The 23,952-nt window shown below is 50.6% G+C and overlaps 1 protein-coding gene across 3 annotated transcripts in view; it reads left to right on the top strand.

Annotated features, from left to right (window-relative positions):
• Positions 1-23,589, top strand: part of Sack1f (scaffolding CK1 anchoring protein F) — a 29,291-nt gene extending 5,702 nt beyond the window's left edge. Inside the window, exons 1-5 of one of the 3 annotated variants that reach the window (XM_085831576.1) lie at positions 5,415-5,443; positions 13,032-13,199; positions 13,649-13,770; positions 15,067-15,752; positions 22,116-23,589. In XM_085831576.1, the coding sequence (XP_085687702.1) occupies positions 13,047-13,199; positions 13,649-13,770; positions 15,067-15,752; positions 22,116-22,156 (1,002 nt within the window). In that variant the 5' untranslated portion in view covers positions 5,415-5,443; positions 13,032-13,046 and the 3' untranslated portion in view covers positions 22,157-23,589. The other 2 variants (XM_085831575.1, XM_021183322.3) reach the window with 2 other exon arrangements.
• The last annotated feature ends 363 nt before the right edge of the window (positions 23,590-23,952 follow it).

Raw genomic sequence — 23,952 nt, 5'->3', positions numbered from 1 at the left:
CCAGCATCCACATGCATGTGCACCTACACATGTGTGCAAATAACATGCATGCCACATATGTGTGGAAACTGAAAAAGGAAGAAGAGACGTCCATGATAACATTGGAGAGTTGGATACCATGCTCACTTACACTGCCCTCACCGCTGGTCCTGTGCCCAGCTCCCTGTCTCATCCTTTTCCCTTTCTACCTCAGCAGGGCAATTGATTAGCTGAGCTGCCCCTCTCCCCCACTTTTCAAAACAACCCAGTCTCTCTATGTAGCCCAGGTTGTACTACTACATAGTACAAGCTGGCCCAAACCTGCAGTGATCCTTCCACGTCGGCCTCCTAAATATAGGCATGTGCCACCATGCCCCAGCCTGAGCTGCTCTTAGAAGCTAATTTAAATGCCCAGAGCCAAAGGCAGCCTCTCCGAGCAGCCCAGGGGTCTGCGGTTCACACATACTGCTCCCTCTCTCAACTCTTCTGCCTTCCCACAAGTGACTATTCTACATGGTTGTCTCAGACACACGTGGGCAGTTCTGGGGTCCTTGTTTCATGAGGGCTCATGGGTAGTGGCCCTTCTACATTTCCAGTTCTAGCTCCACGGGCCTCTGGTTCTTGCCCCAGCTTGTCTGGGCTTCCTCTGAAATCTCTAGGCATGTTGGCTGTGGAATTTTAAGTCTGTCTTTGTGCTCAGTCATTGTTTTGGGGAGCTGGGATCTGTGAGTAATGGAGCCCCGACTTCCATGACAGTGACAGAAGCCAGGCTTTGAAGTTGAAGGATCTTATCTTCTGTCTTGATCCAGCCATCCTCTTAGGAGCTGGGCTCCTTTGGACAGATCTCTTCCCAGTTGAGTCTGCTAACCAATAAAATAGATGGGACAGTGTCTAGGTTTCTAGATACTTTAAAAAAGGAGGGGATGTCTGTGGGAGCTAAGCTTACCAGCAGCAGAAATTAATTAATTAATTAATTAATTAATTGTCCTGAGAAATAGCTGCTGCTTTCTGTGAGCAAGAGAGGGGAGCTGCACCGAGAGCTGCCAGACTCAGGGCCTGGGACTCTGGGGAGATACAGTTTCTGTTTCTATATAGAAACTCAGCACCTGCCTCTCAGTCCCCCTTTTAGTGTATCCCCTGGCCTTGCTTTGGTGGAGGCAGAGGGAGTTGGCTGTTAGCCTGTGGCACCCAAACCCTTAGGCTGGGATCCCTTTGGACTCCGCTGTGAGTAGGGAGTAATGAGACAGAAAAGCAAGGAAACACCCACCCTACCCTCTCCTAAACTGGGAAGAGATGGCGTACTTGAGGTAGTCCCTGGAAGGGCCTGACTACCTGCACAGGCTCAGCCAGGGTCTAGCAACAGCCTTCAGACCCTTTGACTATAGAGACCTACAGCTTCCGGGGAGAGGAGTCACCAGCCAGGAGTGAGCTAGGCTGCTAAGCTGATTGTAGCTTGGTTCATTTCTCTCTTTGGGGAGAGTAGGGTAGCCTCTTAGAAATCTTACACTATGGGTTCCTAAAATTTGGACAGAAGTGTGTACCCTTCCACTAGTCCCAGAATAGAACATAGGAAATGGGGCTTTAGTAAGCATATTCGTGATCTCTGGGATTCCTGGTTGTAAAGCAGGGTCTGCTGGGTAGAGATCTCAGATGATCCAAGCCATCACCGGAGAGAGGCATCTGATGACGGAAGCCGGGGTTGGGAGACTCCTCGTTCTTGCTCCCTGTGGCCGTCTCTTTCTCTTGCTTGTCCCAGGGCAAATCACTTAACCTAGCTGGGCCTTTATTTCTACATCTGTAACATGGGAGTGATTTTTGCTGTGTTGTTTACAAGATTGTGCTAAGAATCACCAAGGACTATGTCCTGAGAAAAGTGAGTGATACGGGCAGACAAAAGGGTTTCTGTGAGGCAAGGTTATAACTGTTGAGAAAGGAGAGGGCCTGCTTCCTTTATCTAATCCTGAGGCTCCTGGGACATATGAGATCCTAAGACTGAAATCCCACCCAGATATGTCCTTGGGCAAGTGTCCGTTATTCTAGGGAACTGTACTTTGGAAACAACATTTCTTCCCTCTGAAACTTCTAGAAACAGTGAAAATGTATTTGTCATCAGTATGCTTTGCAGTCGGATCCTGGAGGCTTGTAAACTGGCTTTGGAGACAGACAAGCCCATACTGTTAGCTGCCCTGATCTGGGCTGAGTCAGGGAGACAAGACAGTGTTGGGGCAGGTAACACAGGCATAAGGGGTGTGGGTAGATCCTCCATATTGTCCTCTTTGGGGTCATAGCCCCTGGTCTTGTGGGTTCCCTAAAAGGCAAGGACCCTTTTAGGAATTCCCATACTAACACTCCTCCCCCTCCACATTCTCATCCCTCTGGATGCTGCCTCCTTTTGGCTGGCTACTGGCCAGCCCTTCCTCCCTCATAGAGTGTACAAAGCAGAGCCTGTTCTGGGGCTAGCTGCCAATCTGAGCTGGGAGAAAGCAGGGAAGAGAATAGAGGTCTTGCAGGGCTGCTCGCCTGCCCTGGCTCTTGGCACTGACTAGCAAACCCTAGGTACCCCCTGCTGCAATCCCCCAGGTGCGCTGAGCAGTCAGCCTTCCTTGGAGTTCTGGCTTTCTCCAAATGCCCCTTTCCTTCTCTCCATGGAGTCCGCACTGGCTAATGATCCCAGACTCTTAGCCCTGGAAGAGAGCCGATGACTTTCTAATGATTGGTGTCTCTGGCCTGGCTTCCTGATGATCTGCGCTCTCATCCTGGGTACTGTGTTGGCTGGTCATCGTTGTGCTGGGCACGTGGGAGGCTCTGGATAAGTCCCTCTCCCTCTCCCTCTCCCTCTCCCTCTCCCTCTCCCTCTCCCTCTCCCTCTTTCATAATGAGTCAGAGAGGTGGTGGGTTGGAAGTAGAGACCAGGACTCTTCCTTCCCGTGGCTCCTGGAGGGCAGAGTGGGAAAGACCTCAGCTTCCCACGAGGGGTTTTCAGACTGTCCTGAGAATCTTCCTATGGGTACCTCTGCTCAGCGTGTCTTATTATGCGCCAACTACCAGAAATTGACAGGTGAATTAAATGTGAACTTTGCCTAGGTCTAATGGGTGAGGCCAAAAGAAAGTAAATTTTGGTACAGTGAGGAGTGGGATATGGTATCAGTAGCTATTATTTACAGAGTACTTAAGCTAGAAGTTTGGTTTTTATAAAGCTGAAGATGTAACCCAGGGCTGTGTGTGTTAGGAACATGCTTTACTCACCAAACCCCATCTGCAGCCCAACAGGCCTTTTAGACTGTGTAGTAACAGTCCAGCAATGTACTATATTATAGACGAGGGAACCAAGGGTCAGAGAGGATGAGGTCACACTGCTGGTCAGTAGTGGAGCTGGATGGTAACTGAGACAAGGCTTGCCTGTGTCTGCTGAGTTCCCAGTGAGCCTAGGCTCACTGGGGGCTAACTCAGCTCTTTGTGCAGGGCAGGGTAGGCAGTCGATGGGCTGACACGGCTGAAGGCCTTAAGGACTGAGTGACCAGCTCTCCTCCTCCGAGTATATGGCTGACTGCCTTCACGGCCAGCCCATCCCTGAGTCTACCCCTTACTTCAGCCAGGCACCTCCCTTTGCACACACCCCACCTCTCTGGGGAAGCCCTCCCAAGACCATATCACCTGACTGTGGCCTCAGATCACTCCTGTTGCTTCTCAGGACCTTCCAGGCAAGCTGCCAACCTGTTGACCCACTCTGGCAGGTCCATCAGGAAACACCTAGTCAGGCATTTCATGAGCTGTGCCTTGCTCTCAGTACCTTGCTCTCAGTGCCTTGCTCTCAGTGCCTTGCTCTCAGTGCCTTGCTCTCAGTACCTTGCTTTCAGTGCCTTGCAGGAGGGCCTGGGTGCAAGGACATAACCCAGACTAGTAGATGATCCAAAAGCTCGTTTGTGAATCTTCATTGGATTTTTTTTTAGTAGCTGATTTATCTTCCTAATTATGTTTGGCTTTAAGCTAATGTTAAAATGAGCTTGCATTAGATCATTTTCACTAATTAACACCAACTTAGTGCAGGGGAAGTCATCCCAGAAGCATGCCTTGGGGCAGAGAAAAGCTGGCCTAGGATCTTAAGTAGAACTGCTGCACTCACGCCCCAGCAGGTCACACATGCTTCATGGTGGGAGAATGAGTTGATCTTGCTCGTGTGGGTATATATGTCCTCTTTCTCTGGAGAGCCGGCTTGGGTCAGGTCTCCTTTGTATGTCCCCTTCATTCAGCCCATGTCCAGTACAGATGTCATAGGGTTAGATGAGTAGAAAGTGAGTCCCAGCATGCAGCAGTGAGCTCCACCCTGCAGGAGCACAGACAGGGTTCTGAACTGAGGCTGAGGCATCCAGAGAGGAAGTGGCTTGCCTGGGCACAGTTGGCTTCCTGTGTCTGCCAGTGCAACCAGGGAGCCTCCTGTTTAATGATGTCTAATTAGTGAGCCCAAAACATTGTAATATGGCTCCAGACAGCTGGGAAGCTGAGGCTGACAAAGCTCAGAAGTCCCACTGGTCGGGTGGCAGCAGCCTGGCAGCCACACAGGGAACAGGACCTTGTTGAAAGCCTGGTGTTGGTTCTGCCTTCTTGGTGGGTAGAATTCAGGCCCTAACCACATCATCCGCTCTGGAGGGAATCCCCTGTGTGGAGATCCCCTGCTTAGTAAGTCTGCTGTGTGCACATGGAAACACCAGCATGGGCCTAGCAGGGATAGGCCTGAGCAGACATGCATCCAAGGGAGGCTGCATGCTGCACTGGGGACTAGGGACAGAGAATGATCCTGGAACAGCCTCTGTAAGGGCAGACCAGGGACCTGGATGGAGCAGGACCAACATCACAAGGACAGAGTGCTGAGAGCCTGAGTTGAGGTGTAAGGTCCCAAGCCTGCTCAAGTGTTTGGAGAGCAGAGTCGTCTCTGTGAACTTATTGTTGGGGTGGGGGTATAAGAAGAACAAGCTTGCTTTGGGTCCAGAAAATGTGGGATACCTTCAGCCTGCCCGAGGGACTGTGGCTTGCTTCTGTAGGCACTTGGAAGCCATGGAGTAGTTGGGTCAAGATAGGGCTTCCTTGGGTTGTGTTATAAGATCCATACGCAGGAAGGGAGAATGACCTGGACAGGGTAAGCTTGTATCCAGTTAGTCAATGCTGAGAACCTCGTGTGTTAGACCCCATCAAGGAGGAAGGGTAGAGGGAGGCCATCTGGGGAGGATAACATATGCAGCTCTGTCCGGATAGTATTGCATTTCTTTTCTAAGGACCGTGAAATAGCCACATTTTCCAGATGGATGTCAGAGAAATGAAGCAACTTGTCTCTATCTCACAGCCAATATGGAACTCCAAATTCCAAAGTCTGTTTTCCCTACTGTACTTTTGGACTATGCGGATTTAGGTCAGGGTGGAAGCAAACAAAAGAGGTTGTGGTTCAGACTGGGGAGTGTTCTTGTATGAGGTAGGTCCTGCAGCCTGAATCCCTTCCTCCTAGGGTTACCTTGTCCGCTTTACCATCTTTATAGCTGGCTGCCCTCGGTTAGTGCTGAGACTCCTCATTCACATGGAGCCCTTTGCAGTGTTGGTGACAAAGAAGGCCCTTGCCGTGCGGCCAGAGCTTCCACTGGGGAGAATCATTTCCATACTCTGGGAGCTTCTTAACTGTGTGCAGTGAGCTCTCCAGGCTCTGGGCATGCACACACTCGCGTGCGTATACCACGCACAGACCAGAAGAGCCCTGTGAAGATGTGCCCTTCCCCTTTAACAGTGAGTAAGTGGTTCCAAGCCACACAGCAGAAAGGCTTCCTGCCTTGGGGTTATGTATTCTCTTTCCAACAGCAGCCTTCACTCAAGGTGATCCACCCACCTTGCCCTCAGACTACCTAGGGGAGGGTAGAGGTGCTGATCTGATGCGTTTTTGGGGGGAGCCAGGTATCATAATCTTTGGTCATGGAATCCACGTTCTCAACAGCACCGCTCCCATCCCCCATCCTTGGCATGGCTCCCAGTGATTTTTACGTGCTAAAAGCTGGTGACTCTGAGTGCAGCCCTGTAAACCTTGACTTCTTGAGGGATAGCACAGAAAGGGATTCCACAGTCAAAGGTGTTTGAGTACAGGCTATTTGGTCAGACGCAGCCAGCGTGGCCCTCGGCAGTGGGAAAGGGTAGGGCTGCTCTCTGAACCCTAGCAAACCTACCTCCCGCCCCATGTAGAATAACCAGACTGGTGGCTATGCTGGGAGGCAGCAGCTGGACCTGTTTGCCCAGGTTCTGCCTGTCTTAACCAGAAGGCTAAAGGTGTGGGGAGTTAGCCTGATAGCAAGTGAGTTTAATGATGCCTCATAACTGCACAGGTGATCTTGGAATTTCAGTCACGACCTTATCCAAACTCACAACAGCTCTGCAAGGCAGGCATGTGGGCTGTAAGTTGGACCCCAGGCTCAGACAGGGGCAAAGCACCCCGGGCTCTTTTTTCTTCCTCCACCAAGAGAAGTGGCTTTCACCAGCAGACATCTGAGGTCAGTTGTTGGATTTCCCTCTGCAGAGAAATGATGAAGATTGTGATCTTACAGGTACCTGCATCTACACCTGCCCACGGAGCCTTTAGATCCATATCACGTGAGCTAGGGAAGCTTGTGGGGAGAACTGTGTTATCTGTCTCCACCCACAGGCTCCATTGGCATCCTGGTTTTTGTGTTCCCTCAGGTGGCTTAGGGTTCTGTAGCTTGTTATGTCCATGTTGCCTGTGGGTAACAACTCCTGATGCAGAAAATCCCTGAGTCTGGAGTCAGAACCCTGAACTTCTTAGTCCCGGGTCATCCTAGGACCCCTCTGGATGCCTTGAACATTGGGACTGGGCTAATTGCTATCTGAGTCTCTCCCTTACTCTCAGAGATTCTTGAGTTTGAAATATTTCTGAACGTAGAGGCCACATACAATGGTGCCCTGCATGTGGACACGGTCAGGTGACCTTGTGGGGGCTGGCACTCACATTCTCTGTACTCCCTGACCTTGCATGCTGACTTAGAGAAAAGGCTGCCTTATAGAGTTGCACAAAGGCACTTGCTGTGTGCTGAAAAAGGCCCTGCCTCCTGGCCTGGTTTCCTTGATGTAGGAGCTCATTCTCTTGGATAATACTGTTCTCAGTCAGGGCTGGCTGCTCCTTCAGGATCTTTGGTAAGCAGAGTGAAAACAGAGCCACCAGGCTTGTGAGTGGTTGTTGAGGCTATCGCATCGTTCTCTCTGCCCCCGAGGAAGAACTGCAACTAAAGCGTCTCACCAAAAACCTTACTTGGTATCTTTTCTCTCAGTTTCTTGTCATTAATGAAATAAAGAAGGACACTGCAAAGCTGTAGCCATGCACAGCAGATATGCATATCTCCATTTAGATTCGGAGAACAGCCTGTCCTGCGCGCTTTTCTTTGCCAAGGGTGGAAATTCTGAAAGAAACCTGCTGGTGCCTGCTATCAGAAGCCCACAGTCTGAGAGGGGACAGAGAGATGACAGACAGACGTTACACTGGAGTGCCCTGAGCCTCTGTTGTTTGCTTAGAATACAGATGGGCAGGAAGCAGACTGTGGTTAACATTTCTGAGAGGAGGAGCTGAGGAAATTCTTGGAGTTTTAAAAGCTGTATAGATACTTCATTAGGTCATGGAAGGTCCAGATACAGAGGCTGAGCTGTGTGATATTACACACTCAAAGGAGACATTTATTTACTTGTTTTTAGCTAGAAATACTTGGTTTTCATCCCTGGGGCAGTGGTGCTGGTACGAGTGAGTGTCACCAAGGGTGCTGTCAAATCCCCTAAAGAGCCACAGCAAAGTGCTCCAGCGCCAGCTGTCACTAGTGCAACAGAGAGGCCCAGGATTAAGGTTACTGTAGGTCATGCTGAATGACCCAAAACAAATGGCAGGGTGAGACTTGCCCCACTGATGGACCCTGCTGATGCCAGCACTCTTTTTTTTTTTTTTTTTTTTTTTTTTTGGTTTTTTTTTTTCGAGACAGGGTTTCTCTGTATAACCCTGGCTGTCCTGGAACTCACTTTGTAGACCAGGCTGGCCTCGAACTCAGAAATCCGCCTGCCTCTGCCTCCTGAGTGCTGGGATTAAAGGCGTGCGCCACCATGCCCGGCGCCAGCACTCTTAAAAGTTTGAACCCTTTGAGGGTCATGGGACCAACTGTTTTATCAGCTTGTTTTAGGCTATGGAGGGAATCAGAGGGCAGAGGGGACAGAAGGGACCAGCCACAAAGCTTTTTCAGAAGTTAAACAAGAGGCGGGGTTCTGTGCTAGGGTGAGAGTATTCGGGAGAACAGCAAGAGGTTAGTGACCCAGAGAGGGTTCACTGAGCAAGCGCCGTGAGGAGTGAGGGCTGGTAGGATTTGGTCAGTGAGGAGGAAAGCCAGGACTCTGGCTTGGTCTGTGACCGGAAGGATGCTGAATTTGGAAGTGCCCGTAGAGCAGGCCAGAGGATAATTCCCAGCAGCCAGCAGCTCTGTGTGTGTGAACGTCTGTCAGAGCCTTCTGTAGCCTGGGTCATCTAAACATACAGGGACTGCAGGGCAAGGCAGAGCCCTCCTCATCTCTGTGCTCTGATGGCAATTAAGAAAAGAAGCTGGAAACTAGAGGAGTCATTAAAGTTGAATGGCAGATAGAAGGGCATCCTAGGGCTCCCTAACACCCTCCTCCCACTCCCCCACTCCTGCTGCCTGGGCAGGCTATCAAAGGAGGAGATGATGAGCTATGGAAACACCCCATGAGGAGTCCTGCAGCATCAGAGCCTCCTTGCCAGTATGCCTGCGACAGCTTCTAAACAACTGCCAGCTCGAATTAACCTCTCTCTCTCTCTCTCTCTCTCTCTCTCTCTCTCTCTCTCTCTCTCTCTCTCTCTCTCTCTCTCGGCCGCGTCTCGCCTCAGTAGGTGACCAGGTGAAGGATGCTGGATACGGAGCCAGCCAGAAGGGGCCGTGATTTTTCTCTCCTGACCAAATCTGTTTCCCTGGATTCTGAGTCTGTTGTAAATTTTTATTTTATTTTTAAGTTACACTTATTTATTTGTCTATTTTGTCAACCTCAACCTCCATCGTCACCAGAAGCCTTGAAGTTAGACTTGGCATGGAGAATCATGGGCTCATCCAGTGCTGTGGTGGAGGGGTAGGGAGTTGGTTTTCTGAGGCTTGATGCTGAGAATAAATGTCACGCTGGGGCCCTCTGAGACCAGAGCACAGGGTAATTATCACCCCTCCACAACTAGATTGCAAGAGTCAGTACACAATTGATTTTTTTCCCGACTCCAGATATTTCACTGTTTAATTGGTAGTGACACAGATGGCTGACTCTCACCAGGGTGTCTGAGACCCAGCCTCTTGCAATCTAGTCCTCGGAACTTGCTGCCTTTCACATTCTCAGGTGGTGGCTGGCACAAGTCTTAATGTTCTTGCTTGCTTTTTCAGTTATGAAAAAAGTCAAAGTGGGGCTCCCAGGCATGACATGGGATGACTCTGAGGTGGACACTGGGGACAGTTTAGAAATGATAGAAGGCAATGAACTGTGGCCTCAGACAGCGCTGGCATGAGGAGGTGTCATGGTAGGGATGTGGAGGTCAAACGTTCTCCCTGTCCACCTTTACCTGGATCCTAGGGTTCAAACTCAGGTCATCAAGACTGCATCCACTCCTGCAGGACCATTCACCTCCTCCGCAAAGGCCACCCTACCCTTCCCATTCACACCTACACTGGGCTGTGTCAGCCCCACTGGAGGACCTGGGCATCTGCTTTGTTTGTTTGGTTGGCCTTATATGCAGAACTGACATATTCCATAGTTCACAGTACACTACTGTCATCAGTTCACCAAAGGCCCTCTCCCATTCCCCTTCCTCACTTCTTCCTCATTCCTCTCTCCTGTGCTGTGTAAGTCCTTGACATGTTTGTATCTAGAAAAATACACAGTGTCATAAGACTACTCTATATACGTAGTATCCGCTGTAGATTTCAGTACAACATTTTCAGTGTGTATGCTGAGTGCCTCTTGTAGGCTAGGCTGTTATGGAACTTACTTTGTGGTCAAAGATGACCTCGAACTCCTGATTCTCCTCTGTGTGCATCCTGAAGCTGGGATTACAGAGATGAGCCACCCTTCTTTTGAGGAGAAGCACCTGGAGAGATGGCTCAGCAGCTAAGAGTGCTTGCTGCTCTTGCAGAAGACTTGGGTTCTTCCTGTTCCCAGCACCCACATCAGGCGATTCACAAGCACCGGTAACTCCAGTTCCAGGAGATCCTGTGCTCTCTCTGGCTTCCTCCAGCACTTGCATGGATGTGGTGCATGTTTAGAGCCACACAGATACAAATAAAATAAGTCTTAGAAAAGACCTAAGATCTGAATGTGGAACTCATTCATTGCTTCAGTCAGCTAAGGAGCACCTACCCTGTGCCTCTTTCCTTACCTTGTCTCCCAGAGAAAGATATTGAAATTGATGCCAATTCTTTGATTCCCAAGGGAAGCTGCAGAGAGTGTCTGATTCCCTCTTCCTTTACAGACCCATGCTGAGATCCAAGAGGTTGCCCGGGTACTTGGCCTGGTGTGGTTCTATTGTCTCATAGCACACACACTTTAGTCTAGGCAGTTCTCCCACCTCACCTAGCTCATGTTTTACTATTCCTTAGAGCTCCACCATATCTGTAATTAATTCTTCTTTTCATTCTGCATTCTGTTTGTATCTCTTCTTTCTGTTAGTCTCTCTAGATATTTGTCTGACTTTAGTCCTTTCTAAGAATAGGTTTTTTTGATTCGATGTCTCTAAGATATCATGCATTGGTAAAATGTGGTCTTGGGTCAGACAGCCCTGCTTCTTGCTTTGCCGTGAGCCAGCTGTGTAGCTTTAGGGACATTCTTAGCTCCTGTGCATTTACTTTCCTCAGCTGTGAAATGGGAATTATAGTCCTTCCCAATAGAGCGCAAAGAATCAGATTTAAAAAGCTCTCCAAAGAGCATGAGAACTCGGGGAGTATTTTAGTGCGTGATCACCCCCATCCTCAGCCTGCATTCATCAGGGCTTTCCAGAGAATCAGAATCAGCAGTGTCTGCCTGCCTGCCTGCCTGTGTATGTGTGTGGCTATGTGGACAATGCCGATGATGACGATGCCACCTGGTTTCCTGCCTCCACCATCCAAGAGCTAGTACAGATATGCACCACCGCACCTTGCTACAGAGATTGCTTTTTAGACAAAAGTCTAAAACCTCTGGGTCAGCAAGAAGGCTAGAGAGCTAGGGGAAAGTTGTAGTCCAAGTTCAGAGGCATGAGGCTTGCCGAATTTCTTCCTGTTCAGGAGAAGTCAGTCTTGTCTATGAAGGCCTTGGACTGATTGGAGATGCCACACACACACACACACACGCAATAGAAGACAGTCTACTTATTTGAAGCCTAAAATATACCTTTATGGAAATATCCAGAATGGTATTACACTAAATATCTGGACTCTGTGGCCCAGCCAAGTTAGTGTAGAATTAAGGACCATGGTGTTCCGTAGTGTCTATGCTGGAGCTGTGCCTCTTGTCAGCAATTTTCATGTTGTCGGTTCCTCAAAGCAAGGAAGGCACATTCTCTCAGCTCAGCTGGGGTGCTCCTTGCCAGGAACCCAGCCAGGTTCCCTGCTTCGTCCTCACCCTGTGCCTTCCTAGTGCCCAGGACATCCTAGTCACTGTAATGCTTGTTTTATTCTTCCCTTTGCCTAGCTGGAAGCAGAGCTGCCTATCTCTCCCTGCATATCACATGTCATTTGTGTAACTCTTAAGGCCTTTATCTCTTTCACCTTATGCCTTAGTTACTTTGTATAAGAGGCTTATCATCCTGGTGACAACTGTAACTTATCTGTCTTTAGATCCTCATGTGCCTATGGGGGCCCAGTCATCATCCTGTGGACGTTAATGATTGGCAAAGGAAAGAGCTAGGGAGAGCAGTAAGTGATATTGTAGGAAGTGGGAGGATAGGGAGACCTCAAAGGCTGGACTCATGGCGAGCTGTAGTGTGACAATGCTGACGTGCGGTGACAGTGTTGTAGGTGATAGAAGCCCAGCATTGTTCCAAGTGTCAATGTGTGTATTGAGTCATCAACACACTGAGGTAGATACCATTATTAGCTCCATTTTCCTGCCAGAGTTGGCCCGGCTGAAGAGTCTGTATTTAGAACTACTGTTGACTGAGGACTTACTGTGTACTAGGATGTGTGGCATCTCACATGCCTTATCTCTAATTCTCATGGCAAATGTACAAGGTTCAGGGCATCTCCACTCTGCAGATAAGGAAGCAGGCTTACTGAGGAATAGTGTCTTGCCCAGGGTCGTATATAAGTAGAAATGGTGGGTCTACAGGTCTACAGTGTTAGGAGCCCACAAGAAAACCCTTAGGGCTGGGACAGGGGAAAGTTTGTGTAGAAAAATGGAAGCAGCTCAAGTTAGAAAACTAGGTCTTCCCTGGGGCAAAAAGTATACCTGCTTCTAAGGGGGACCAATCAAGGCTGCTTTTTGTATGTGTGGGTTCCTGAGCACTGTTCTTAATTTGATGATGGGTTGAGGGGGTGCTGAACATTAGAGGTCGGGGTGCCCGGCCAACTCTAGCTCTACCAGCGTCAGGACTGGAGATGTCCAGGACTTTGCACAGCTGCTGGGAGATAGTGTGCCTAGGCCTGCTGTTCATGCAGATCTGTGGCTGATGGGCCCCTTGCACCTCTCCATAGCATCTCCTCACATCTGCTCTTTCCAGACTCCCAGTCCTCTTCTGAATGGCTTTTGAAGAGTTCTGGAAATTTCCAGAGCAAGCTGGGGTTTATCCATAATGAAGTACCTGCAGCCGAACCTGCACCCTCGGGCCCTTCACCTGAATTCAGTATGTTCTAAACTGTGGGTAGACTTTTGGAGAATCTAGGAGTAGTGGTAGGTAGGGTTTTTGACTCCTGGCCATCAGTTGTCCCAAAGCAAGGTGGTCCTCTCTGGACAGGTGTGTCTCAGAACATGTATCAGTGACAGCACGTCTCAGCAGCACCTTCTCTGTCCAGGTCATTGCTGTGGTCATGGATCTTTTCACTGATGGGGATATATTCCAAGACATTGTGGATGCTGCCTGTAAACGCCGGGTTCCTGTATACATCATCCTGGATGAGGGTGGAGTGAAATACTTTTTGGAGATGTGTCAGGGCCTAGAGCTTGCAGACTTCCGCATTCGGGTGAGTTCACCACTGGAACAGGTTGTGGGTCCTCCTCCTGCCTCCTACTAAGCTCAGGGGCTCAGACTGAAGTTCAAGATCCCAATATTTTTCCTTCTATGTGAAGCCAAGCCTCAGGAGCGTGTAACTGCTTACTTGTATATCCTAAATGTTGTCCTAGTGCTGCTGAGGCTGAAGGAGGCAGCTGTGACCCAGCCTCAGGGCGGTCAGTCTGTAGAATCATTGACTTCACGGTCAGGTTCAACATAAGGCTGCAGCTCTTCAGGGGGGAGCTTTAAGCAAGAACTCTCTTGTACAAAGTAAAATATGTAAAGCTTAAGCAAGCAGAGAATTTTGGAAAGACTCAGGCAGCAGTAAGGGTCTGTGGACCTCTCCCAAAGCAAGGCCTTGGTACAGAGCCTCGAGATCTCCCAAAACAGGGCAATATGTCTTTCTCCTCTTCTCAACAGAACATCCGTGTCCGCTCTGTGACAGGAATTGGGTTCTACATGCCCATGGGGAAGATCAAGGGGACTCTCTCATCGAAGTTCCTGATGGTCGATGGGGACAAAGTAGCTACCGGCTCTTTCAGGTATGTTGGGCCAGCTCAGGGGAGGGCCCAGGGGACCTGTATTCATGGAAATTGTTCAGGAATATGCTAGCCTGGAGCTTCCATGGGTATGATTTTTAAGAGGCATTGTCTGTGTCCTGATCGCAAAAGCCTCCTGCCCAGTTCCTTTCCTAAGACTTTCTGTTGACAGATTAGTCATTCCAGACAGAGGATCAGCTCTTCCGAGGCATTAAACAATGCCAGCTCGTCACGGTCCTCTGGCAGCCCATTGTACTTTGAGAGTGGTTTTGGGGTGAGATAAGCAGGAAGTAGAGAGGACAAGATCTGGGAAAGGGTATAAGATCCTGTCTTAGTTACTTTTCTATTCCTGTGACCAAACACCATGACCAAGGCGACTGAAGAGAAAGCTTTAGTTTGGGGGGATCATGGATCCAGAGGGTTAGAGTTCATGATCATCATAGCAGAGAGCATGGCAGCAGGCAGGCAGGTGTGGCGCTGGAGCAGTAGCTGAGGGCTTACATCTTATCCACACGCACATGGCAAAGAAAGCTGATAAGGAATGACATGGGTTTCTGAAACTTCAAATCCCATCCACAGTGGCACACCTCCAACAAGAAGGCCATGGTCCTCATCCTTCCCCAAAGTTCTACCAAATGGGGACTAAGCGTTCAAACAGACGAGGCTATGGGGGCCATTTTCATTCACACTGCTATAGGGTTAGCACAGAGCGATGGCCCCAGAATTTGAATAGAAAGGCAAAGTACCAGGTGCATGAGAGCCTGTATCTGAGTCATCTATTTCCTCTGAAAAAGTCAAAGTCAGGGTGAGTCTTGAGTACATTGTAGCCATGAGTAAGTGATCTGAGTCCTCTCCTGCAGTTGAAGTAAGAGTTTTGCAGGCACTGTACACTCTAGGAAGGGTCAGCAGCAAGTTGGCGACGGTGCAGTTTAGTTCCCATGCACTGCATGCATCTGTACCAGGTATTTAGCTGGCTCTTTCATTTGAGCCTCAAAGTCTTGAGTTAAGAACTTGCTACCTTCCTGTGGCGTGTTCTACCTTCTTAGATCCTATAAGCCCCACTGTACAGGACAGGGTAGATGTGGCTCCGGGTCTGACTTCTCAAGCCCCAATGGAAAGGAAAGGAGAATCTGGCCTAGTGGAAGGAGAGTGGTCCAGTGTGAGGGCCAGGGGCACCTTTCTCCAGACATCAGGCAGTGTGCCCACGGGGCAGGCTGAGGCTGGCAGTGAAGGAGCTGCTGGTAGGACACTGGAGAAAGAGGTCTGGGCCCATCCATGTCTCTGCTTTTCTGTCCCCAGCTTTACCTGGAGCTCCTCCTATGTGGACCGGAATCTCCTCTTGCTCCTGACAGGACAGAACATGGAGCCCTTTGACGTAGAGTTTCGGGAATTGTATGCCATCTCGGAGGAAGTGAACTTGTACCAGCACCTGGGCCTGGCAGGCAGGATTGGCCTCAACTACTCCTCCACGGTAGCGCGAAAGCTTATCAACCCCAAGTACGCATTAGTGGCAGGCACCCGCCCTCCTCCAGGAGAGATGATGCGCTGGGCGGCCCGGCAGCAGCAGGAAGCTGGTGGCAACCTAGAGGGGCAGGAGGAGGGCAGTGGCGGTGGTGAGTCTGCCCGGCGTCTGGAGAGCTTTCTGAATGACCTGGTCACAGTAAAGCAGATATTGCCCACTGTGGAGTCCATTTCCCCAAGATTGCAGAGACCTACCAATGGCAGAGCGGTCTCTCATGCACACACAGATGCGAAGCACAGGTCCCGAGAGGCATTGCCCCAGAATGGCAAGGGAGAAACTGCCAATGGGGAGGCCACCCCAGCCAAGGAGGGCAAACGCTTCAGCAGTAGGCTCTTCAGCCGTCGAGTGAAGAGGCCTGCAGTGCCCAGCAGCATGGCCAGCTCCCCCTCCACTGAGACGTTTGCCGATGTGGAGTTTCCTCTGGGAAAGAGGCACAATGAGGGTTCCAGTGCCAACATATCAGGTGAGCTCCTGGCCGCACACATGGCCCTTATGGGCTGTCTGCCTCCCAGCCACAGGGTACAGTTTGCTGGCAGGAAGCAGGAAGGCCCTCCTGGGTATGAAGGGCCTCCCTCCAGTCCTGGTCTGTCTCATTGAACCTGGGGACCCTGGGCAAGTCTGCAGGTCGCAGTTTCAGATCCTGGTCTCTGAGGGAAGAGTGATGTGTAGTTTGCTTAGTGTTGAGCACAGCAGTGGGTCTGGACGGCCCTTGAGGACTCTTACCTCCATGTTTTCAGATCACCTTCACAGGAACGCAGTAAAAGAAGGAAACAGGACAAGCTTTTCTATTATAAATAAACAGAGTCTAGGGCTCTTTCTGGCCACCTTGTTCCTTGCTGTCATCAGGATCTAGCCAAACCAGACATACCCCACCTTTACCTGGTCTCACCGATGCCCTGACCCAGCCTCCCAGTGTCTGTGGTAATATGTAGAACTGTTTTCCCCCATGTCTATTTGAAAAGTGGATTTGCCCTCTGGGAGAGATTGCTGATGTGGTGACAACGTTTCTAACCATCAATCTGGGATCTCCTTGAAGCCCTGTCTTTTTTCTCTCTGGAGCAGTCTCCGTTATCATCTTTCAGGAGTCTGGTGATGACGCCAGACAGAGCAGGTCTGGGGTTGCTAGGATGTGACACAGGATGAGCACCAGGACACCCCTCCCTCTTCCCCTGCCTCTAGTGGGTCCGCGCTCTCTGAGCAGCAAGGCAGGCCAGATTCGGCATGGGCACGTTCCTTCCCTCACCCTCATGACCAGGGAGGCAAGATGCAGGTGGAAACTGGGGGAACGTGGGAAATGACTGTAAGCCTGACTCAAAGCCAGGCCTGGACCTCTTCCTGTCAAGGAGGAGTGCTTGGTCTCTCATTCCCATTCCCCCTGGGCTTCCCTAGCTCCCCAGCACCAGATGCTGATGTGCTGTGCCTCTTATTTGGAAGGAGGGTTGCCATGGTGAACACCTGGCAAGAAAGAGGAGGGGGTGAGGCCAACCACAAAGGGGCTGTTTCCCAACTCCTGACTGGGAGTGAGGTGGAAGCTCTCTCTTCCCTTGCCCCTCACCCTGAGGTGCTGTTTCCATAGAAACCCAAAGCCCATTGTCTTGTCCCTTCCTGCTGCCTCTCCTGTCAGATTCCCCAGCTTAGATGACTTGGGCAGTTAGCGTTTGCCACTGCCGCCTATCTCTGAGCATTTGTACATGGTGCTCTGGAGCCAACAAGCAGACCCCATTGTGCGCCTTTGGGAGCTCTGAGCAGAAGGGCTGGTGAGAGTGGCTGACACTCATAGGAAAGTCTGAAGTGTCCAGCTTCAACCTTGGGAAGAACATAGAGGTGGCACGCACACACACACAGACACACACACACACACACACGTACACGCACCCCGCCACTCTCATCAAGTCCCTGAAGTCCCAGCGCTCTAAAGACCTCTGGCCCCTGCTTCATTCTTGCTCAAAGGCAGAGTTGAGACAGAGTTTCTCCTCCCAAAGGCTCTTCCTAACCCTCCTCTGCCCCCCAACCCCAGGCTGAGGAACCTCCAGTTCCCTTCTTCAGGGTGGCAGCAGCTGAGCAGCTGACTACACACCTCACAACACAGCATGGCCCAGCCCTGGGGGAGCTGGAGCCGGGGTTGGATTGGAACCACTTCAGCTTCTTCCTCAGAGAAAGAATCCGTCCAGGGAGGGAATCCCCTTCCCACAGGGAGCATTCAAGCGACAACAGACAGTGGTGGCACAATCGCTGCCCTCCCCTCTCCCGGGCTGTCTCCTTTTCTGGAGGAGGAGGGGTAAGCTGGGCTTCTGAGGTCCCTTTGAGTTGATGCTGACTGTCCTATCTGTCTCTGCACCCTCTTGTCAGAGAACGTGGGTGGATGACAGGGTGGGCGAAAGAGGGAGAGATAGGAAAAGCCGAGAGCTGACAGCCTGTAAAATTGCTTGATAAGAAGTATATAGTTGTCAAACAGCATGCAAATTTTTGCAAACCCAGGTGTGGCCCTGGGGAGAATCTCACAGAATTTGGGGCTGAGGGGGCGGGGGGGGGGGTGCATAATGGAATCAGCCTGGCGGTTTGAAGACCCAGAGCCCCCTCTAGTGGCTGAAGCTGGTTGTCCTTTGCAGTTTTTCTTTTTCTCTAAGCCTTGCTCCTGCACTGCTATTAGCTGCTGCCTTCCTGGCCACTTGCCACCACCTGCACCTACACAGGCTCTCTGGGACAGAGATTTCATAGTCTCAGGAAGGCACAGCCAGGGGCATCCTTGTTTAGAAATTCTGTGAACAGAGTCTGAACTGCTGGGCTGGGCTCAGAAATCTGCAGTTAAAAAAAAAAAAAAAAAGAAACAGTATGAAACAGGATTAAGTCAAATAAATCCACCATTCTCTGGATGACATTCTCCATAGAGGTAAAAACTAAGGGACTGATAGCGTTCAGCAAATGTGGAATGCTGGTGATGCTGACTGATAAATAAGCTTTGGAAACCAAAGCTTTAATCGCAGCTATTGCCATGAGGATCCAGTTCATCTTTTAGCCAATCCCCACTGCAAGTATTTAACATTAAACAGTGAATTAAATCAGAAACAAGGCACGGAATGCCAGTATCAAAGAAATTCATGTAACAAAATGTGGATTCCAGTGTCTCCAACGCATGAATACTCTCGCTGTTGTTTGCTTAGACTATGCTGGCTCCGGGGCTTCAGTGGAAGAAGACCTTTTCCTGGTTAGACCACATAGTAACAGATACATTAGCAGCGCATGAAGCACTGAATGTAGATATCTGCATTTTGAATAGGAACCCTGGTTTCCCCCAGAGCTGTCCTACACATGGGGGTCTTCAGATCAACACCAATGCAGGAGACTTAGGCCAAGCTCTGTCCTTGGGAGTCGCTAGGTTTGAGGAGGGAACCCCTAGGGGATCAATTGGAAATGAAGACTGGTTTTCAAGTGTTAAAGAGATATAGTGTGAAATTCTGTCACGCAGAACTCAGGTGGTTTTCCCAAGTGTTTCCCTGATGGTGGTACCCATGAACAGGATTCTTGCACTCCGGTAGAGCCAATCCCTGTGTCCCCAGACAGGCTGTGAGGGAGAGGCAGCATAGTCTCTCTCCTAGATTCCTCAAAGCAGCTGCAGGACATCTTTGATGTCCTTCCTGGAGATCTGAGTCCTCATCAGGGTGGACTGGTGGGGAAGTACTTCCAGAGCTGAGGGTCTGTGACTGCATTCTTGGGAATATCACTCAAGTGCTGCTTCTAGGAGCATGGCTCAGACCCCAGCTGGCGTGTGGAACCTGTAGTCAGGTCTGTTTATTCTGGCCTCTGACCAGCAGAGAGGCCGAGGTAAGCTAACTCTGCCCCAGATGAGGTGGCTGTACTGTTCACACATGTATCATTTACTTCATTTTATGTGTATGAGTATCTCGTCTGCATGTATGTATGTGCACTGTATGCATGCCTGGTGCCTTTATGGTTCAAAAGGAGGCACTGTGTCCCCTGTAACTGGAGTTACAGGTGTTTGTGACCCGCCATGTGGTGCTGTGAACGGAGCTCAGGTCCTCTGAACGAGCAACAGTGTCTTTAGCTGCTGAATCGTTCCTCCAGCTCAGCTGTGCTGCCCTCCCAGTTCCTCTGAGGCTGCTTGGGCCCTGGCTACTCTCTCAGTAAGGTGTTAGGTAAGCGTGCTTCACTCAGCGCTGCTTGTATTGGTCTGAACTCCAAATATCTAGTCATTGCCTACTTGTTTCGAAGTGTTTGCTCTGTGGGGCACTGTTCTAAATTGAGCAGGGAGTGGAATGAACTAAAGCCCTTACTTGTGGTGCCATTGCCTTAGGGACAGTTGGAGGCAGGGAGTGTCGTCACTGCTATACAGGTGCCCAGGGTATGCATCACTGGTTAAGGAACACTGGAGCAGAGCCTAAGATGGACACATGGACATCAGAGGAAGAATGTTCCAGATAAAGAATGTGACGCCCTAAAAGTTATAAAAAGAGGGGACTTACTGTCACCGCAGTGCTGTGGTGACTTTCCGTGTTGCTGCCACTGCCCCTCTCCTGAGGCACCTTCCAGCTGGCTGTCATCCATGTGCCCCAGGCTGTGGTATTCCCAGTCCTCCTGCTCGCCAGCCAGCTTGCATGCCTTGTCCCCTCCCTGCTGCCCTTCATTCCTCTTCGCAGGCTGCAGGATGAAGATCCTCTTTTGGGTTGGTTTAGTTTTTTGGTTTGGTTGGTTGGTTTGAGACAGGGTATTGTCCTGGAACTCGCTCTGTAGACCAGGCTGGCCTTGAACTCGGAGATCCACCAGCGTCTGCTTGCCGAGTGCTGGGATTGAAGGTGTGCGCCACCACGCCTCAACAGTACTAATCCTCCTGTAGCTTGGCTTTCTCCCATAAGTCGTCTTTGGTCATTCACTACCCTGCCGACATACTTTATAAAAAGAAATAGTTTGGGTCGTTGGTGTCATTCTTCCACATTAATCTGCATGGGTCCGAGGCGCCTGCCCTTGGCAGTCTCCTAGTAAAATGAATGTGGAAGGAATGATGGGACACAGATGATTTTCCCTCAAGCCTGTTTCCTCTGTCAGAGTCATGGCAGTGAACCCTGAGGGATATCATCAGGCTGCCATCCAAACCCAGTAAACCAAAGGGTCAGGTCCTGCTAAAGACTAGCTTCTCAGCCGGGCAGTGGTGGCGCATGCCTTTAATCCCAGCACTTGGGAGGCAGAGACAGGCGGGTTTCTGAATTCGAGGACAGCCTGGTCTACAAAGTGAGTTCCAGGACAGCCAGGGCTATACAGAGAAACCCTGTCTCAGAAAACCAAAAAAAAAAAAAAAAAAAAAAAAAAAAAAAAAAAAAAAAAAAAGACTAGTTTCTCTGGGAAGGAGCTGGCAGGGCACAGGCTCCGTCAGTGCCCCTGTGCCCCTGGCACTCTACTGCCTCATTTCTGGATCCAGAGATTGATTTTGCTTACCTGTCTTCAAAGTGCTGCTGCCTCTGGAGAAGTGCTGGGTATCTGCTTGCTGGGCCAAAACAAACAGAAAAAGCCGCTGAGGGAAGGAAGTGGGAACTGCGCATCCGCTGTTGCTGCTGCAGCAAGGGGCTCAGGGTGGTAGAATTTAATGACTTTCACAGAGTCGTACCAGACACAGCCCTCAGCAGCACCACACAAGGCTGCTGGTTTCCTGTTCTACCTCCCCCTGGGCAGTCATCTGCCCGAGTCTATGGGACACCCAGGAGGGAGGGGCTCAGGCAGTGTTTTGCAGTAGGTCCTGAGGTGTGAGTTCATTATCACCCCAGTGAGGCAGTGTCTAGTGGAGCAAAGACAGCAGACCTGGGCAGTGTGGCCTTCAAAAGGCATAGGGACTCACAAAGGGGCTGAAGCAGCCCTGCCTAGCCTAGGCTCTGCCCAGTGCCTCTCCTGCTACTACAACTCACAAGAGGCAGTGTCACCTTAATTAAATTCACAGTTGAAGTGATACAGAGGGTGGTGTGAGCGGGGAGATTGTCTTTACTGTGTAAGGGGGATAGGCAGGAAGTAACACAGTGGCTTCCACCTGGGAAAAGCAGCCAGCAGGCATCTGAGGAAGTGGACTCTGCCCCCAGGGCCAGCCGAGGTGTCAGGGCTGCCTCGCAGCTCCCCTTCCCCAGAGTTCAGAGCAGGGTTCAACCATGAAAACTGCCCGGGCCTTTTCCTAGGATTATGAGAGAGGTAGAAAGGCTGGAGAGGGGACAAGGGGGCGCTCTAGAGAAAGGCAGCTCTCCCAACCTCAGGGCCTATGCTGTTCCATCATCTCCCTGGGTCACCCCATAGCACTGTGACCACCCTGCACACTGGGACAGCTGGCCCTCGCCAGGGCACTTCTATAACTTAGCTATAGAATGGCTGAGTGGCAGACAGACAGGAGGCTGGACTGGAAGGCCAGGGCCTGGCTCTGACCAATGAGGAACAGGGCTACTCCTTGCTTCAGCCCTGCAGTAAGGCAAATAGTTGTGGCTCTCATGCTTGCTACCCCCATACCTGTGACTGCCTTTGATCTCACTTTGAGAGCTTGAAGCTGCCTACAACATTTAGCTGCTAGTGACAGGAATCTTTAAGTCATTGGTATCTGACTCTAGAGTCCCCTGTCTTTTTTTGGTCAGAAGACATAGATCACTTGATGTCTCCAATCATGGGGATCCTGTGATCATGGTGAGGCCACCAAAGTATGTTTGCTTTCCTGGGTTTCCTGTTGGCCTAGATTCCAGATCAGCAGCATGGAGGTATTAGCCCTGAACACCAAACTCATAGTATGGATGGTTCAAGGTTGGACTTGCTACTTATGCCCTTCATGTCTGCACTGTCTCCACAGGTAAAGGAATCACCAAGGCCAGCAACTGTGTGATCTCCTGAGCTGCAGGGCATTGGTGGGCAGGACCTGCAGATGCCCACCCATCCTGTCCTATGCTGAGGAGAACATGGCCTCTTCCCTGTACTAGGTCACACATCACACCCTCAGCAGGCCTCCTACCCTGTAGCCTCCATTCCAGTCTTAGTGCTGGAATTCCAAACAGCAGAATTTGAATCTCTTCTCAGCATCTAAACCGTCGCACGCCTGCCGCAGACCGCGGTGGCCTGACAAGGAACACCGCTACCTTGTTTACATGAAGTAGACGCCTGCCTAGTGTCTGCTTTCCTTGTTGCCATCCTGTCATCCTGTCCTCCACTGGGCCAGCCCTCCCTACAGGTCCTCGGTGGGACAAGGGCCATTCTTTCTGCCTTGGTAGGACAGAATGTCCGAAGCAGCCCCAGCCACTTGGACATCTGGTGCTGTCTAGTTCTCCATACCCCAGAGGTTGGTGGGAAAAATGGAAGAAGGTGGGACTCTGAGCCAGTCTTGCTCCAGGTGGACTATGCAGCTGGAATGGCTGGAATATTGTCTATTATGGTCTTCAGATGCTCATTCCTGATGGCTCCTGAACTAGTCTGCTCCTGGAATTGCGGTGAGGATAGGAAGACTTCTGCCTCCCTCCAGTCTGGGGCAGGATCTGACCGTGCTGGCAAAGAACCCCTTTCCTTTCTACACTGTAGCCTGCCTGAGTGCCCTGGGACTCCCTGGCTGGTGCTGTTGAAAGCTAGAGCTTGTAGAGTGCCTTTCTCGGGCCTGCTCCTTTCAGTAGGCTTTTGTTTACAGACCCTGTGGAGGATGGGAGGAGGCTGGTCCCTAAGGACAAGAACATTTGTGGTTCCTCCCAGCCCACTCCCCTTTACCCACTAGGGCTTCCTTCATGAAACTTCAGCTGAAGATTAGCCATAGCCTCTTTCAGAATTGCAAGCTGTTCTCAGAAGCCTCCGTTTCTCTAAATCAGGTTGGCTTAATTTCCAGGACAAGCAGCCACCTCCCCTTACAGTGACCTGTCCAGGCAGAGGGAGAATGAGTGTGACATAGAAGACATCTCCGACTGTAGACTCTGGTCAACCCTCTTGAACAGGCAGAATGACAGAGGGGCAGAAGGCCACACAGAAGCCCTTCTAGGCCTCCAAGCCAAAATCTTCTCCCCTTTCCTTTCTGAAAAGACCTTGGGTACCACTAGTACCAGGGAGGTACAGGGGCATCTGCAGAGGCAACCGGTGAGAGGCAGGGAGGAGGCACTGTGGACTACAGAAGTGGGCAACACATGGCAGCCTGTTCCTGTATCTGGCCTCCCTGCTGGTGGGGAGGGAGAAGGAAAATAATGGATGGCCTCAGTCCAGAGTCCCCTCTGCCCACCCCAAGGTTAGCCCCACCGTGGCTTCCCAAGCCTTTGTGAGGATTAAACACTTCTGGTAAGTGCTTCCTGATACAAGGCTGGCAGTGTGGTGTGTGCTTATTCTGGAGGGGTGGCAGGGAGGCCTGGGTGACATGGGAAGCCTCTACTGTGGTGGTCACCTTGAAGATGTGGGATACAAGATACTTCAACCATGGGGAAAGATGTAGAGAGAATGTATTGTATGGGTGGATGCGTCACCTGCCAATTAAAAAAAAAAAAAAAACCTATAGAAAATGATAGGAGGTAGGACATCCAGGAGGCAGAAAGAATTCTGGGACAGAGCCAGGCACAGGAGATGCACCAGGGAAGATGTGATGAGACGGACACATGGTACCTGAGCACAGATAACGTGGGAGAATGTAGGTTAAAATAAATGGGATAATTTTTGATGTAATAAGA

The sequence above is a fragment of the Mus caroli genome, unplaced genomic scaffold (assembly GCF_978045245.1).
Source record: "Mus caroli unplaced genomic scaffold, Mus_caroli_1 scaffold_16, whole genome shotgun sequence".
In the NCBI taxonomy this organism is placed as follows: Eukaryota; Metazoa; Chordata; class Mammalia; order Rodentia; family Muridae; genus Mus; species Mus caroli.
The sequence above is the reverse complement of the archived record's forward strand: the minus strand, read 5'-3'. Positions and strand labels throughout refer to the sequence as shown.